Source organism: Chiloscyllium plagiosum, unplaced genomic scaffold (genome assembly GCF_037043375.1).
Source record: "Chiloscyllium plagiosum isolate Xiang-an unplaced genomic scaffold, Cpla_swu_hap1 HiC_scaffold_1, whole genome shotgun sequence".
NCBI classification, from domain to species: Eukaryota; Metazoa; Chordata; class Chondrichthyes; order Orectolobiformes; family Hemiscylliidae; genus Chiloscyllium; species Chiloscyllium plagiosum.
In genome coordinates, this window is record NW_028270139.1 from 5,041,103 (window position 1) to 5,059,710 (window position 18,608).

Sequence of the window (18,608 nt, forward strand, 5' to 3'; positions counted from 1 at the left end):
ACATTTATTATTTATATTTACAATACTGACAATAGAGTTCAATTAGTTCAGCTTCAAATGAATCGACACTAATTTTGAAACTTCATATCATTGCATGCATCCTCCTTCAATATTAGCGCCCTACACCTTCAGAGTACTACAAATAATTTCTGAAGTTGAAAAATGTTGCTGGAGATCTAAAATCGCCCCCAAAGCTTGAAACGTTTTCCACTATAACAGTGCTTTCTACCCTCCATTTCCACAATATCCACTCCGTTGGACTGGTCTGACTGTTTTTTGTAGCAGTGAGGTTTGGGCCTGCATTGCACTTTCAGAAAGGCTTCTGGAAGGATACTGGAACATGATTGAATATAGCTGGTATTGCAGTAGATGTTCAGTCCCATACTTCGAGGTTAGTGAGTGAACATATGATCATTTAACTGTGTTTAGAGTTAAAAGATATTAGACTTAGGTGGTACAGTCTTTACAAAAACAAACTTTATGCCACTTTCAAGTGTGGAAAAAAAGTCGAAAAACCATTTTGTTAATCCACAAACTAATTCTAACTGTTTAAAATTATAGTAGCGCTTGCTTTGAAATACTATTAATGACGTGGAATGTATAAGGAATAAATTTAAAACGTGGACTCGGTTAAATTTAAGTTTAAGCAAGCTGCGATTTGTTGAACTGTTTGTACTAGATGTAGGTTTTTCGCTCAGATGCATTGTGAAAAACCGTTAAATATTGTAATAAACCAAGACTCACTGTCAGGCTTTTCTCATTAGGTCTTTGACACGCTTGACTGTGTAAAAGGAAATGAATCTTAAGAATCTATAATTCATAACTCGTTGTAAACCATTATTATTGATACTTCACGTGGGACTTTTTTTGGAGGTTTGCGAAGGAATATAGAGTTGTATAACTTGCAATGTGAAACCGCACTTCCGATCATCCTGGGAAAATACATGCCAAGTGTTATGTGCATTCCAATAACGTGCTTTTAGGGTGGAATATTCAAATCGCCAAAATAATAACGTTCCAAAGATTGGTTGTAATTTACGAGTTTTGAACTCTTCTGGACCTATAGCTAAATTAGATTTTAGTTGAAATTTACATAACAACACGGGCCACGCTTCAATCATGGATACACCTCATTGCTAACATTTAAGACAAGAGTGCCCTTGCCACTCATTTAGAATAGTTAATAACACGGTAGCTCTGCTTTACAGCCTTCAAAATGGCTTAATTTAACAGTATTGTTTGTAGAGTATTTGAAACATAAATGCACGGATCAGAAATACAAGAATTAAATTGCTCTTCAATTCTGACGGCGAAGCTTATTTGTGAAACCCGTTTTCCGTTTCTCTCTCTTCCCAATCGTGACATAGCTGTGGCCATTCCTTTTAAAGACTCGAAACCAAAACAGACTGACAAGCTCTTACCAGCTCAGATAAGATCTGCTGATAACCTCAAGCTTCACACTTACACCAGTTTGGTGTTTTAATTAACGACAGTAGCTGCAGAACTGAAATGAGACCAGTTCTAAAGCCTGTTGAATGCTCAGTTTGTTTTAAGTAAATATTTTTTGAACAGCTATTTCCAAGTCTAAAATTGACAACGCAATTCTCGTTGTAAATTACAGGAAACAATTACATTTTTGATTTGGATAGCTTGTTCACTACCCGATTTCTTCTTCATTCAGTAAAAATCGAAGAACTGTCTCGACTTACACATTGCTTCCTCAGTGTTAGCAGTTTTTAACTTTTTATAAATGACGTGATTTTGGGAATTTGCATTATTAAATGAAAATGTCGATCTTGTGAAACTGTCTTGCGGAATGTTGTTGAACAAATTTTAAGACTGTACCGCAATTTAAAAACAAATCTAACCAGTCACTTTAAATATATCCATGATAATCACTCTAACTTGCAATTACTGAAAGATCCACTCAAGTTGGTTTTTAGAATAGAAACGCTCCTCAAATACATACTTGCTACTGTCAAAATTATGCTCCGTATTTGCATTTTTAGCAGCTAAATTGGGAGTAATATTTATGTTTTCTAATATGGTTATTTGTAATTTCAACCGATTAAATATATTGTGCCAAGTTTTCAGAATTTAAATGAATTTACATGTTCCGAAAAAAAATGTTAGCCTTGTAAAATCACCAAACACCTGTAGACAGTACTGTAAACTGTAACGTCATGATGACTTTACCGCCTTTAATAAATATTTCCGCCCTATCACAGTGATATTCGTGGATTTTACACTTTGTTTTCATTTGGAATTAGTTTAGTACAAAGTCTCATTATGTATTCCAAGTAGTGTCCATCAAATTAGACTTTTTGTAAGACTGCGGCCTAAACGTAAAGATTCGGCCTTGTTCGACTGCAGATGCTCTGGCGCCATTATCGAAGAGGTTCTAATGTTCTCTCGATTGAAAGTTTCCCTGGCACTTCAAAAATTTGGCGACGCAGCTTTTTGATGGAATCGAATAGTTCGTGTGCCTTTGGCTGTCTTTCTTCTCTTATTCTAAATTGTATAGTTGTAACGTGGCTGACTTTACCCTAATTCAGCACTTGTACTACAATATGTTTCTCTCCAATTGAACTTGCTAGATAGAGGAAAATTAACTCATGCGCTTATCTAAGAAATTTGCAATTGTGACATATTTTGCCTTTCCAAAGTATTTCGGAAGTGATGTTTGGAGTAATTACTTCTCTATGGTTTAATGCTGTGCGAAGTTTATTTTTCTCTCATTAATAGAGTTAGGAATTTCCAGAGATCAGCAACATATAAAATCATCTAAAGTTTTTAAAATCGTTTTAATAGTGTACAACAGAAATTACATTTAAATTTATTATTTAATTTTAAAGTTATGAATCTTGAAAGTGAAGAGTGAAATCAATTCACACTTGCAAATTCTTTGTAATTAAGAATGATCGAGGCAATTTAATATTGTATTTCTGATTGTAATTATATATAACATTTTGCCAGAAAATTATTTACAATTGGGGGACAATGTAACTATGGAATAACCATGCCAAAACGCAATAAATATATCAATAATGAAGCTAAATGAAACTATTCAGATGTAAATTAACGGACAAAAAATGCAGGTAACGTAAATAATTTTATTACCATTACACGTTTATTTTAGGGGCACAATGTCTGAGGTTGGCACGCAAAATACATTTTACAACAGAAGTTTTCTTAGCCTTTAAAAGACTGCATTTTTAAATAAAGGTTCCTCACAGGCTGACAACATCGAGACAAAACTGTCACATTTAGTTTAAAATGTACCTTGAATCTCTTTCATCTCTAGTCCGTTTGCTGTTCAAATCTTTTTGTTTTAATTATTTATTAAGTTCAAATTGGTGTACCTTGCAATAATTGTTGAACACGTTTGCTGGAAATGTAAGTTCTACTATAGCTTATCGAGACTTTTTGCGTTGGTAAGAATTTCTCTCGCCAATCGCCATGTCTGTTTAGCCGCACTTTCCAGAGCCGAATGAGGCTTTCCTTGGAAAAGATCTAGGTTTGGAAGAAAGTAATGAGGACACCTCCGGCACTGGAGACAAGAGATGAGCTGGAGCAGTATGCCGTTGAGGCGGTCGCCAAGGCATGACTCGTCCCAGTCGGTTTCTCTGGGGTGTTTTTCGCATTCGTAGAGTAATAGTGTCTTCATGTGGTAGTTATTGAGGGGCTGGCCTGGCAACTCGAGGTGTCGATCGCGCAAAGTCTTTAAAATGGATAGGCACTTTTTCCTACAGCCCCCCAGCAGTAGCCTATTTTCAGCTTCGCCGAACTGTAAAACCCAAGCGTCGCTCTCTGCCGAGCTCTGCTTGCCTGTCAGGGAGTAGCACTCTTTGGACAGGAGATTAAAACCTTCAGCTTTGACTTCGGCAACTCGGTTCGGACCGGGCCAAGGAATGTGCGGCATGGGCCACTGAGCCGCACTCCTGGGCCAGATGCCCGTGCATTTAAAAGCTGGCGTGATCTGTACTACATAGCGCTCCCTGATCCTTAACTTTACCTCGCTTGTGTCCGCAACCATCTTCACCACATCTCGGTAACTGCATTTGTCCACTGCCTGTGCCACTAGGGTCTGAAATCGGGAACGGATCTTTCGGGCTGATAGGTAACCTGAAGCTGTAATAAACTCGACCCAAAGGGACATGCTCCTCTTGCGTCCGTCGCTCAGTTTTAGCACGGCGCAGCCAGGCAGTGAGCCGTCGTCCACGAAATTGAAGACCCCCATTTGGTTCAGATAGAGGACCACCTCAAACTCTGTTGGAGCGATCACCTCCAAGCCTTCGAAGCGCGTTTCGATCTCGCTAAGAGAGCTGATGAAGCGAGGTTCTTGGACTTCTACTTCTTTAAGGACGTCGGAGACCACTTTGCACACTTCTCGAATAGTCTTGGCAATCGCAGCTTTTCTAGCCTGGCATCGCTCGTTGTAGTATTTGTTTAGCTGGTAGACCAGTTTGGCTTGAGCCGCGATCATGTTGGGACTCAGGTCCGGGCTGTACACCGGAGTCTCGCAATAGGTTGAGGAATCCAATGCTTCCCGATGCTCTGTGGGCACCCACTTTTTCACTGGTGCAAACTTGAAACAAGTGCATTAAATGTAATTGGATAGCGACTAGAGAGAAGTCAGCAAAACAAAATACAAATATCAACTAACTCTAAATTAACAACTTGTTTCTTTAAAACGAATTGGTTTTAGCGGTGGCGATTGTTGCTGTTTTAAAGCGTTGAGTGTGAGTGACGAAATGTGGATATTATCTTTCATTTCTTTCTCTCTGCCCCGATTGCTGATTTGGACTGTTTTTATTCTTCGGGCTACTTTCCCCCACGCTCGGGAAGTGTGGAAGACTTTAGTTTATGAATGGTCCCCTCTGAACCGGGCATGCGCATTGAGCAGCGGGAGGCCCAACCCCACGTGCACGTGCTGCTACTTCTGACCAATCCGGCTCGAGCTGTCAACAACGGGGCCAGTGGCGCGCGGATAGAGCCGTGAGAGAGAGAGGAGAGGCCTTGTGTTCGGACAGGGCGCCCCGCCGCAGCCCGGCGCTCCGGCTCGGACAGGGCGCCCCGCCGCAGCCCGGCGCTCCGGCTCGGACAGGGCGCCCCGCCGCAGCCCGGCGCTCCGGCTCGGACAGGGCGCCCCGCCGCAGCCCGGCGCTCCGGCTCGGACAGGGCGCCCCGCCGCAGCCCGGCGCTCCGGCTCGGACAGGGCGCCCCGCCGCAGCCCGGCGCTCCGGCTCGGACAAGGCGCAGCACTCGGATCAAATGCTCCACTATCACTCATGCCCGGGCCAGGGACTCTTACATCCTGGGCTCGGACTCTGCGAGAGCGGCTCCGCTACATATGATAGTCCCGTCTCACCCTGGAGCTAAATAACTGCTTTCTCTATTCCTCTGGACCCGAGCTTTTAAATCAGTCTTCATTCTGCACCAGTAATAGTTTGGTGGTAGATTTAAATTTTGTCAATACGTTGAGAAGGCTCTTGATAGCGATGCTTTAAAAATATATACCAATATTATGTCCAGTCACAAAAGCGAAACGAACTGAATTGTTGTTAATTCTAAACGTTTCGCAAAACCTCTTTTCAACGCATACATAGACTTTAGACGCACGAAGTAAGTATATCGGCTTAGGACAGATATTTGGTTTCGTGAATATCTGTGTTTTTCGATAAACAGGAACGAGCAGGTTTTTTTTCTAAGTACATCTCTTGTACATATGAAGCCCTGACCATAAATCAGTGGGTTTGACCGAATGGATCTTCAACATATTGTTTCAGACAGAACTTTTTATTGAAGGTTGGAACACGCCGCATTTTAAGATGTTATGCTACAGAGCTGGTTGGCAAAAGGCGGAGTTGTATTCTTTATTAATCTGCGACCAGAGTTTTTTTTCCTTCCACGAAGGTGGTTGAGTACACGATCTCGACACCGTCCTTTCTATGGGCTTGTCCGTAGTGCGACAGGCCGGCGTGCTTCACTTTGCAGCGCCTTGTCCCTGTTCCAAACATTACAGACTCATCCATAGAATCGTCTCGTTTTCATCTACTTGTTTCATTGATTGTTCCGCTAAAACTAAAACATTCTCCCGAGCCACGTTGTTGCTGCAGGATGTGCGACTGAATGTTTCCAGCTGACGACGAGCATTGGAGCCCCATGCCGAAAAACCACAGAAGGTGCGGGGCGAGTCCACCGGGTTCTCTATTTTAAAAATGACTTCTGATAAAGGTGCACTTAAACAAAAGAGTACAATATGAAACACCTACATCATTTAAGATTTGAACCACTGCAAAGAATAATTATTCAAAAGAGCCGACTTATCACTATTCCTATAAGTTATTTTCAATGTTATTGATGAAAGTTGGTACCATAATCAAGTTCCAGTCCCGCTGTTATGAGGGAGACGTCTATTAATTCAACAGCCCTTTAAGCAAAGTAGCCGACCTTAATTGTACTTTTCATTACGGATTTCCACGACATATAATAGTCCAGCTCAATGCATTGCATTTTATGGGCCCCATTTTCTCGGCATTCTACAATTTGGTTAAGAAATATTAAATTATTTACTTAAATGTCTTGACAATTGAACCTTTTTTGAATCAAGAGTGTACTGGTCCTGAAGCCTTTATCATATTGCTATGAAAACGTTATGGACACAGATCCTGTGAGAGCAGTCGTCTTAGCGTGAATAATTAAAGGCGACCATATCAGCCACCCTTTAACATGATGTTTTTTTTAGTCCATCAGCACTTCCTTGTGGGCGCATTAAATAGAAATTGGCAGCTCGCTGAAGCAGGATTCTGTATAGAGACAAACAGAAAGAGCTCTCCATTTTGAGAGCCACTTGAAAGCCCTCAATGAATTGAACTGCATTCATTCTTTACCACCTCTCATACTTCAACTAATGAGCCTGGGGAAGAGGAGGTCTGCTCCCTGACAATAAATACATTATGAGAGGCTGGGCTTTCACTTTGATGGCTCCACAACATGTTTGTTTAGCTTACTCTGTGTTTATGTCGTGTACTAGAGGAAGGAGGAGTGGCACCTTTATCCGCAAGGTCTTAGAGAAAAACATCATCCCAAAGAAAAGAAAAATCCCAAAGTGGATGGGGGTGGGAAGATCGAACTAAAATATAAACAAGTCAGCCTGTGCACACCTATAAATACATAGGTGTTGTATTTTATATTTTATTCAGACTAGACAGGTGATGCCATTACTAAAATACTTCCCTATAATAAGTGTTGACACAATTTTGTTGGCAAGGTGTTGTTTAATAATCCAACAGTGCCAGATCATTTTGATCAATAATGAAGGAAAATTTGAGCACTGCTGTTTTTACAGAATTAGCAATTGTTAACAGTCATTAACATGTATAATAGTTTTGTCCTATCTCAGTTAAAATTGTCTTTATTAAAATAATTTTGGCCTTTTAGCAGATGAAAAAACATATAAAGAAGTTTAAATGTAGTAATATGATTCCTTAAAGTTTATGTTAGTTAACATCACCATATTAAAACTGTTTTTGTGCTTTGTATTATTAAATATGAAAAATTAGGAAAGGAGAATGTGGTAACCAAGTGGCTGCTAAACTCTCTAAACCTTGTTGAATAATCTTTGACTAAAACCTTTAGTTGTTTTACCAGTTCAAATATTTAACCCTTATTAGTCCATTTAAAGTAGAAAAATCAAGACAAGAATGAGCACAGGATAGTTTTCTATGACTTCTGTTAATTTAAAATCATGTTTTCTTAAGATTTTTTGAACGAGTCAAATCAGTAGCATTTAACTGATATCAATTAGCTTTTTTGTGAAGTATGTTGTATCTTGTGTCTTTTTCTGTTATGACTTCAAGGATTTTTTTACACTCATTTTTGGATCTTGCATATATTTAGTTTTAATAAGGCTGTGATGCTCTATATGATTACTAGAATTTTTGCAAAAATGTTTTGAATATTGTTGGGGAAAAAAGCAATTCTGACCTAATTGTTTATAAGTACTGTAGCTTTTTTTTTTGCAGTTTTAATTTTAGAAATGTATGATTTACGAATATGGGTGCATTATGTTATGGTCATTCATCATTTTGACCTTCATTAGTGTTGACACAATTGTGGTACATTGTGCTGCTTCATGATTCATGTACCTATCCACATTAGTAGCAGGGAGATTTAAGCTAGTTAAAACTATTGAGTGAATGGAAAAATAGCTTCCATAAATATTCTCTTGTTCTGGACTTTCATAATGCAGTTCTGATAAGTTAAATTTAGTTAGATTTGTTTAAAATACACATATTTTCATTCTGAAATATACCAGACAGTAGAATCTAAAATTACTTTTAAATTTTATACTATTGAGTATTTGGAGGAAAGGATTCTGCATTGCATACTGAATATTAATTTTTACTTTTGTATATGAACCATTGATTTCAGTCCTGTACTGTCTTAAGTGCCCTGACCGGTGCAATATTTTATTGAAGATTGGAATGGCAGCCTCTGAATGTAACATGGCTAAAATGTATGCTGAGATCAGACATTTCTCCTCCAGTATGATGGGCAAAAAAAATTGAATTGGACAATACTAGCAGAGACATATATTGATGTAAACTGATGACTGTATCGCATGATAATGAAGGCTTTAATATTGAAGTGACTAATACACATTTCAGTTTTGCAATTGGACAAAGCAGACAAATTTAGGACATGAGGATATAACAATGATAAGAATATTGAACCAATTTATGTGGTTTATATGTTTCTGTTTGTCACTGAAGCTTTATGATATTTGAAATTTTAAAGGTCAAAGTGTGATTGATTTACAATTTAATAAGTAAATTTAAAGAAAATAGCATCTATATATATTTTAAGTATTGAAATTCAGCCAACTCCAGAATTTGTTAAAAATTCAACTTATTTTCAGTAGCACTTTACTTTTACCTCGTAAAGGACTATAGGAGAATTATGTAGTGTTCCTAACTGGAGACGGTGTACTTATTTCTAAATTTAAATTGTACAATAAACAATTTGAAAAGTAGTAATAAAATAACCATCTTGAAAAATGAACAGAGTCCCCAAATCATAGCAAAATTGAAAGATTACAATTTCTAACCATAATTGCTACAATCTGGATTTGAAGATTTGAATTTACAATGGTGCACAGTCAGGATTTTAAATTCTGCTTGAGTGTTACAAATCTGCAGCATCTGCAGTCCTCACTTTCTCCCTGTTACAAATAAAGTCAAGTAAATTGTTTTCTCAGTGTGTCGAGTATATGCAACAAGAAGCTATAGGATATTATTCCAGGCAGGCAACGATTCAAGAGGTCATAAATAGTATCACTGACTTTTCATAACATATTTAATTTTTATCATATTTTGATATTTTAAATATGAAAAGCTAGAAAGAATTACATTGTGGTTACATTGATGTCAGAGTGCTGGCTTTATCCCAGTGTACTATCTGTTGTGTATTGTATTGTCATAACGTGAAATCAAGTGGATGACATCATGACAGACAGTGTTAACTTGTTAATCCTTTTAACGTAAGCTAGATCCAAGACACTAACATGCATGTAAAAGTGCATGTTACCACTGTAACCTGGACTCCTTGGGCAAATTAGTTAGCACAATTGCCTGGGCAGCTAATGCGGATCAAATTGATGCCAAAGGTTAAACCTTCATCATTCCTGAATTTTGGACATATATAATTACGTGTGCATATAATTTTATTTTAGGAGATTTTTGGAGTCTGACCAGTTAATGTCCTTGGACCAAGCTTGTACTTCATTGCCATTTATAGAAAAATAGGATGTCTTCATCTGTCACATTAATAAATTCTTGCACTCTTGATGAAGCTCAAATTGCAGAAGGGAAATAAATAGATTTGCAAAATAATTATTCAGCAATGCATACAGTGCTGCTATCTCTGCTGCTTAATGGTTTTGCTGGGTGCCTCTGTCTGACAATTGTAATCCTGTTTACTTTACAATAGCAAACATCTTTCTCCTGTGTAAATGTAACTATCTGGTATGCTTATCTTTAAGTCTACTGTTTAGAATCATTGCATCTGAGTTATATATCATAGTGTAACAAGATATTGATCTACTACTTTCTTGTATTGAGTCTTTAAGGTTGAGAATTTAAAACATATACTTTGCAGTCAAATCTTGTTCGATATTGATTCAAATAAAAACCTAAATAAATTTGTTTATTATAGACTTTACTGCAGCGCTGTTATATGTGGAATAACTTGTATCAGCATGAAATATTACTTTTCCTTTTGTGAGAGTGATCAGCAGAGTAGACGCATTCCAGTAAAATGGCTGTTAAAAATTACATATGCTAAATAAGAGGTATTACCTTACCCAATTAAAAAAAACAAATTAAATAATGGAAGCTTTGGACGTATAATATATATCAATGAAGTATCACTCTATGTTGTACTTCGGGTACTTTACTGATCTTTGACTTTTATGATGCAGTCATGCAAGAAGGTTTGTGGTGTTTTGAGCCAAATGTTCCAGGTTCAAGTTCTGTTCGAGGAATCAATGGCTGAGGAAGGCATGTTTATAATGTAGCCAAACGTGTTGAGTATTAACCTGTGAGTCCTTCCATTGTATGCCAGCTCTGGGGCTGCAATATGCATATAAAAGTGGCAGTCATAACTTGGACATTAGGCAAGTTAGTTGACTCAGCAGCGTGGTCAGTTGGTGTGGATCAAATTGATAGGAGAAAGGCCTGAAGAAGGGCCTGTGCCCGAAACGTCGAATCTCCTGTTCCCTGGATGCTGCCTGACCTGCTGTGCTGTTCCAGCAATAAAGGATCAAATTGATACCCAAAGTTGATCCTCATTCGAGCTGGGGATGGACTTAGGATTTGCCATCTTACTCTATATGCAGTAATACTGAGAGTCAGACCTGCCTCCAGGAAGAGAAGTAACAAAAAAAACTGCAGTCATACCATTGCATATTGCAGTCTTGTTTTTTCCCTGTCAGGTGGGCTCTGCTTCAAAGTGGCATAGGTCCTAATCTAATTCTGAAGCTCAGAAGTACAATATCTCTTGAATGGAAACTGCTTGGGTATTGGTTTGGTTTGGTGAGGCCAAATTTTAAAATATTTTGGGGTTGTAGGAATTAGCTGCACTGCGTGTACATTTTTAAAACATCTGCAAATCTGTAAAGTTTTGAAAAGGCAAGTATGCTCAAATATTAAACAATTTAACAGATGAGAATGGAACTTGAGAAATGGATTGATGCACACACAAGTTACGTATATCTAGTGTTACCAATCTGCAATCCAGCGTTTGAAGTTACTGATATTAAATTGATAGTTATACTTTTTAAAGAAAGTGATTTCTATTCAGCGCCAAAACCTTCAGTGGAAAATATCATGTCATTTTGTTCAGTATGGAGTCAGAGAGATGTGCAGCACGGAAACAGACTCTTCAGTCCAACTTGCCCATGCCGACCAGATATCCTAACCTAATCTACTCCCATTTGTCATTGGCCCATATCCCTCTCAACCCTTCCTATACAATTGCCTTTTAAATGTTGTAATTGTAGCAGCCTCCACCACTTCTTCTGGCAGCTCATTCCATACAAGCACCACCCTTTGTTTGAAAAGGTTGTAGCATCCTCGTAAGCCTTTTCTGGACCCTTTCAAGTTTCACAACATTCTTCTGATAGGAGGGAGACCAGAATTGCACACAATATTCCAAAAGAGGCCTAATTAATGTCCTGTACAGCTGCAACATCACCTCCCAATTCCTATACTCAATGCTCTGCCCAATAAAGAAAAGCATACCAAACGTTGCCTTCACTATTTACTTGCAACTCCACTTTCAAGGAACTATGAACCTGCGCTCCAAGGGCTCTTTGTTAAGCAACACTCCCCAGGACCTTACCATTATGTGTATGAGTCCTGCCCTGATTTGTCTTTCCAAAATGCAGCACCTCACATTCATCTAAATTAAACTCCACCTGCCACTCCTTGGCCCATTGCCCTATCTGGTCGAGATCCTATAGTACTCAGAGGTAACTTTCTTCACTGCCCACTACACCTCCAATTCTGGTGTCATCTGCAAACTTACTAACCATGCCTCCTATGTTCGTATCCAAACCATTTGTATAAATGACAAAAAGCGGTGGTCTGAAAAGCAACCCTCCACCACCACCTCCACCAGTTCTGCATCCATATGGCTAGTCCTCCCTGTATACTATGTGATCTAACCTTGCTTACCAGTCTCCCATGAGAAACCTTGTTGGACACCTTACTAAAGTCCATGTAGATCATGTCCACCGCTCTGCCCTCATCAATCCTCTTCCTTCAAAAAACTCAATCAAGTTCGTAAGATATGATTTTCCATGCACAAAACCATGTTGACTATCTCCCGAATCAGTCCTTGGCTTTCCAAATACATGTAAATCCTGTCCCTCAGGATTACCTCCAACAACTTGCCACCACTGACATCAGATTCACTTGTCTATTGTTCCTTGGCTTTTCCTTACCACCATTTTTAAGTAGTGGCACCACGTTAGCAAACCTCTAGTCTTCCAGCACCTCACTTGTGACTATCGATGATCCAAGTATCTCAGCAAGGGGCCCAGCAATCACTTCTGTAGCTTCACACAGAGTTCTAGGGAACTTCTGATCAAGTCCCGGGGATTTATCCACCTTTGTGTTTTAAGATCTCCGGCACCATCTCTTCTGTAATATGAACATTTTTCAAGCTGTGACCATTATTTCTTGTTGAAACTTATCCCAATTAAAGGACATTTTCCCAATTATTTTATCTGACTGATTCACCATGATCCAATACTTTAGATCTTGAATTAGGCACTATTAGTTAATACGTTGTAAGAAAATTCAGTGATGAGAGTGGATCATTCCACTTATCAAAGCATCAAAATGTTTTGCAAACGCCTAAAGTATAATGCAAGGTACCATTTTTAGGGATTTGTAAATATTTTACTCACATTCTTTTCTTTTGATTAATAACTCTTTGTGTGAAAAGACCTTTTTGTTGGGCTGAAGTATTTAAGTGGTGGTGATTACAAGAAAGTAATCAGTTTGATACATGTGCAATCAGTGTATTCCAGTGTCAGTGCCGAGCTTTGGAAAAGTTCCTTGTTGTCTCTTAAAAAGATATTTGGAGTGAGCGATAAAGATGTAGGATTTTTTTTTGCTTTGAGGTAGGCAACAGGATTCAGGGATGTTCTGAGTTTGAATCCAGTCCCATGGAGGAAATGGTCATGGAGGGACTTCCTTCATAGCATGCAGATAAGTTCCCTAACCAATCAAGGACAGTGTGTGGGCTCTTTAAGTGGAGACAGCAGATTCAATCAGAGGCCACCCTCCTTGAGAGGAGCAGTAGGCTGCAATTCAAATTCAGTGCTAAGTCACTGACAGAGTACTTCAAAAGGAGGTAGCCGCTTGCCAACCTTTTCAAAACATTTACTTAAAAAAAGCCACAGAAACAGCCAGATAACCACTGTGGTGTGGAGTTGGTGTGTGAGAATCCTCTTTGGCTCCAGTTGCACCTTCACCCGTTCAGACAGCACTAGGCTTACCTGAAGCTTAACCCTCAGTACTAGAACTGGGTGTTTGCCTCCAGTGGTTAGAACTCCTCTTTCCACCCCGAACAAAAGCTAGGTCAGAAAATTTCAGGCAGTCTGAAAAATCTAATCAAGCTACAATAAATGTGCTTTATGAGGCTCCCCACTTTGGTTCCCCACTTTGTGGTGTTAGATAGTCTGCAGACCTCTAACCTGCTTTGGTAAAAGTAACTGGCAATGGAAAGAAATTATACTTTGAGACGACTTCTTCCTCCAGTCTGCCTTTGAATGTCACCTGTAACTTCAGCACATGTCAGTAAGCAGTTCCAAACATTCTCTTCCTCTATTTTTCTCCGCTTCTTTCCTGAAGGTTTTGATGCCCTTACTCAAGTACAGATCCTCAATGATTTCTATAGAGCATAATCAATTTAACTGTCTATTGGGAACAACAACATTGTATTTTTCAATCAAACAAAATCTGACATTGAGCCACATAAGAACATAATCACATAGATGATCAATAGTTTGATTGAAGAGTTAAGCATGAAAGAACCTCTTTAAGGAGAACAGGAAGCCAGAGAAACTTAGGGAGTGAATTCGAAAGCTTGGGACCTAGGGAATTGATGATATGGTTGTCAGTGGTGGAACAATTAAAACTGGGGATGTTTGATTTGCCAAATTGGAAGAACACAGAAATCTGAGCTTATAGAGTTGGAGAAAGTTACAAAACTTGGAAAGGGTGAGGCCCTGGTAGACTTGAAAACTAAGATGAGGAATTTAAAAAGGGGTGGTTTTTTACATCGGGAGTCAATTTAAGTCACATATGTGTGAATGGAACTTTGTGTGAGTTAGAGGATATTGGGAACAGTGTTTTGAATGAGTTTGAATTTATGTAGCATTGACAATTGGAAACCAGCAAGGAGAGCATTGTTATAGTCAAATCTAGAAGCAATAAAGGTATGAGTTTCAACAGCAGATGAGCTGACGCAATGAAGACAATATCTTCAGTATTGTATTTCCACAGTTCTCTTCTGATACCTTATTCAAGTAGTCAGATATGGAGTCTTTACCAATCAGTGTCTCAGATAGTGAGAAGCCTTTTTGGATGGAATATGATTTTTTTATAACACAAGATAGCATTTTGTTGCATATACTTATTTCATGTAAAGCTGAAATGATTAGTAAATGGATCTATGTTCAGGCATTGAGTTATCTTTAATTATCTGATAAGTGACAGATGGAGTTTAATTCAGATAAATGCGAGGTGCTGCATTTTGGGAAAGCAAATCTTAGCAGGACTTAATACACGTAATGGTACGGTCCTAGGGAGTGTTGCTGAACAAAGAGACCTTGGAGTGCAGGTTCATAGCTCCTTGAAAATGAAGTCGCAGGTAGATAGGATAGTGAAGATGATGTTTGGTATGCTTTCCTTTATTGGTCAGAGTATTGATTACAGGAGTTGGGAGGTCATGTTGCGGTTGTACAGGACATTGGTTAGGCCAATGTTGGAATATTGCTTGCAATTCTGGTCTCCTTCCTATCAGGAAGATGTTGTGAAACTTGAAAGGGTTCAGAAAAGATTTACAAGGATGTTGCCAGGGTTGGAGGATTTGAGCAATAGGGAGAGGCTGAACAGGCTGGGGCTGTTTTCCCTGGGACGTCGGAGGCTGAGGGGTGACCTTATAGAGGTTTACAAAATTATGAGGAGCATGGATTGATTAAATAGGCAAAGTCTCTTCCCTGGGGTAGGGGAGTCCAGAACTCGAGGGCATAGGTTTAGGGTGAGAGGGGAAAAATATAAAAGAGACCTAATGGACAACGTTTTCACACAGAGGGTGATACGTGTATGGAATGAGCTGCCAGAGGAAGTGGTGGAGACTGGTACAATTGCAACATTTAAGAGGCATTTGGATGGATATATGAATAGGAAGGGTTTGGAGGGATATGGGCCGGGTGCTGGTAGATGGGAGTGGATTGGGTTTGGATATCTGGTCGGCATGGACCGAAGGGTCTGTTTCCACGCTGTACATCTCTATGACTCCATGACTAATTGAAACACTGGTAAATGCAGACTTTCTACCATAATGTAATGGTCATTAAAAATAATTAAATCTACTAGGAGCAGTGATGGGTATTTACATGACCACATCTATAAATATTTACTTGTTCTTTGGCTGTGTTCATGAATAGGAATTGACATCCTTAGAAGTCAGTATAAAATGTCATCAATAGATGAATTAAGTCAATTTTTCAATTTTATTCTACTTTGTATTATAATCTGTACAACTTTTGCATGCCTTCTTGGCGCTGATGATCTGATTCACTACCTCTGTGGCACTAAGTTAAATCCTACCACATTTCTAATGATCTAAATAAGTAACTATAATGAATTGGAGCAATTTATTAGTAGATTTTATTTTGTCAGACTTTAATTCTATAATTTTTTTTAGAAACCCTGCCTTACAAAACCTTTGAAATTGAGTACAACTAATGTCCACAGTAGTGGTATATCGTCATGCTTGATACGACATCAAGTTTACGACTTTCTTATATTTGAAGTTAAGAAAACTTCACAAATAAAACTAAATATATGAAGGTAACTTTGAAACTTAGTTTATTGATCCAGGACAGATTTGTGCTTCAAATCAAAACCTTGATGTAACTATTTAAAATGAATTCTTCTCTAAATCACTGATTATGTGGTAGATTAATTATTTTTGTCAATTTATACACAATCTTTACACAATCTGTGAAGATCATAGGATATGTTTGAACTTAGTCTTTGCAGCTATTCACTGCTGTTACTGAAAGCCACAAATAAATTCGGTAATCTGAAAATTGTATTTTTCTGTTTTCCATGTAAGTCTATTAAATAAGTGTGTCTTATTAAATATAATAGCAATTAACATGCTACTATAATTACATTCTGTTAAGACATTAATCTGTTACCACAATTTTAATTATTTATAGTTTTGAAAATTGTTAAACAGCTTTTTTAAAAAATAGAATCTTGGTAAATGATTGGTCAAGGAAAATGCATGCAGAGATGCTTGTATGCATTTAAGTGCGCTATTTAGCACTGACTTTGGATTTTGTCTTTTTTAAGCAGCTTTTTATTTTAACTATGACGTTTTCAGTAAAATAGCCTGTTTGGTGTATTAGGATACAGTGCTAAAGTTTCAAAGTATTAATGCTTTTCCTAGATCTTTCCCGCTCTGTTTTTGTTATTATCTACAGCTTTTAAGGAGCATTCATTTTGTACTGATCTGCTTGTCAGTTAGTGACAGGCTGTGTAGGTCGATTTTAAACTAAATTCTAGTGATTGTAAAAAACCTTTGATCTATGACTGTAACTGCTTCAGAGTGTTCTGGCTGCTGGGCTGGACACTGTCCATGGCCTTTCATTTTGCTGTCAGATATGCAGACAAAAGTACATGACATTTTAACAGGAGCATAGCTTATCATTAAGTCAAGACTTTAATAAGTCACCTCAGAAGTTTTAAAGTCTCTTCAATGATAAGGTTTTCATTTTTATGTGCAACTCTCCTGAAGTTTGGAATAAATTTGATAGAAATTACATAATTTAGTAAATCATTGCAAGTATTATTACTAAAATTCCATTTATTGCAGAGCTATCAACTTAGCTAAAGAATGCAGGGGAGTAGGAGATTAATCTTGGAGATTAGGTTTTAGAGAAACATAAATATTTAAAATATACCGTTATTTTCCCAAATCCAGGGGCTCCTAATTTTGCATCCCCTTACTTGGAAGAAAGCCACTTGGCAGATGATGGCTGCAAATCCTATTAGAACTTCATAAGAAATAATATTAATCTGCATTATTTCTGTTCTGTATGCTCAGAAACTGTAGTACCAGCTAAGCATTACTGATATTTAATTTTCTTAGCTTGGTTCCTGATCAGCATTTAGAATCATATTAATAAAATAGCATTTTCATTAAATCTTTGAGGAAAATATTATTTTACACAACATGGGTGTCACTGGCTAGGCTGATATTCATTGCCCATTTCTAATTGCTCTAGGGAAAGGTGATGCTCAGTTGCTTTTGTGAACTGCTGCTGTCCATGAGGTTTCGGTACACTCATTGTCCTTTAGGAAGGGAGTTCCTTAATTTCAACCCAGTGACTGTAGCTCCATGACAGGAGACTTGGAAGGGTACTTGCAGCTAATGGTATTCTTGTCCATCTGTTGTGCTTGGCTTCCAAGATGGTAGCGGCCAGGAGGTTTGGAAGGAGCGGTTGAAGGATTCTTGGTGAGTTACTGCAATGCAGTTTAAGGATGGTACATTGCTGCGACAATGCATTGGTGGTGGAGAGAGTTGATGTTGACAGTGGCTGACAGGATGCCAATCAAATGGACTGTTTTGCCCTGGACAAAGTCAATTTTCTTGAGTGTTTTTAGAGCTTCCCTTACCTGGGTAGATGGAGAGTATTCCTTCATATTCTGACATTCGTAAAATTCGTTCATTGGCTGAGGATATTGCTGGCTGTGCCAGCATTTGTTGCTCATACCTAATTGCCCTTGAGAAAGTGATGATAAGCTGCCTTCCTGAGTTGCTGCTGTCCATGTGCGGTTGGGGAGGGCATTCCAAGATTTTGAGCCAGCGACACTGAAGGAATGGTGATATACTTCCAAGTCGCGATGGTGAGTAGCTTTCAATGCCATTGAAAGTAATGGTGTGACTGTTAGATTTTCTATTTTTGGAGATGGTAATTGCCTACACTTCTATGTACAAAGTTACTTGTAAGTTACTTAGTCATAGAGTCATAGGGATGTACAGCATGGAAAGAGACCCTTCGGTCCAACCCGTCCATCCCAACCCAATCTAGTCCCACCTGCCAGCATCCGGCCCATATCCCTCCAAACCCTTCCTATTCATATACCCATCCAAATGCCTCTTAAATGTTGCAATTGTACCAGCCTCCACCACATCCTCTGGCAGCTCATTCCATACACCCTCTGCGTAAAAAAGCTGCCCCTTCGGTCTCTTTTATATCTTTCCCCTCTCAACCTAAACGTATGCCCTCTAGTTCT

General features: G+C 38.6%; 2 protein-coding genes across 2 annotated transcripts in view; one reads left to right on the forward strand and one right to left on the reverse strand.

The window, feature by feature from the left end:
* lrba (LPS-responsive vesicle trafficking, beach and anchor containing) overlaps positions 1-18,608 on the forward strand; it is an 897,133-nt gene that overhangs the window by 514,609 nt on the left and 363,916 nt on the right. The window lies entirely within an intron of this gene.
* On the reverse strand, positions 3,094-4,838 carry mab21l2 (mab-21-like 2). Its single transcript, XM_043699629.2, has one exon. It carries the CDS (start codon positions 4,484-4,486, stop codon positions 3,407-3,409), a length of 1,080 nt encoding a protein of 359 aa, XP_043555564.1. The 5' UTR covers positions 4,487-4,838; the 3' UTR covers positions 3,094-3,406.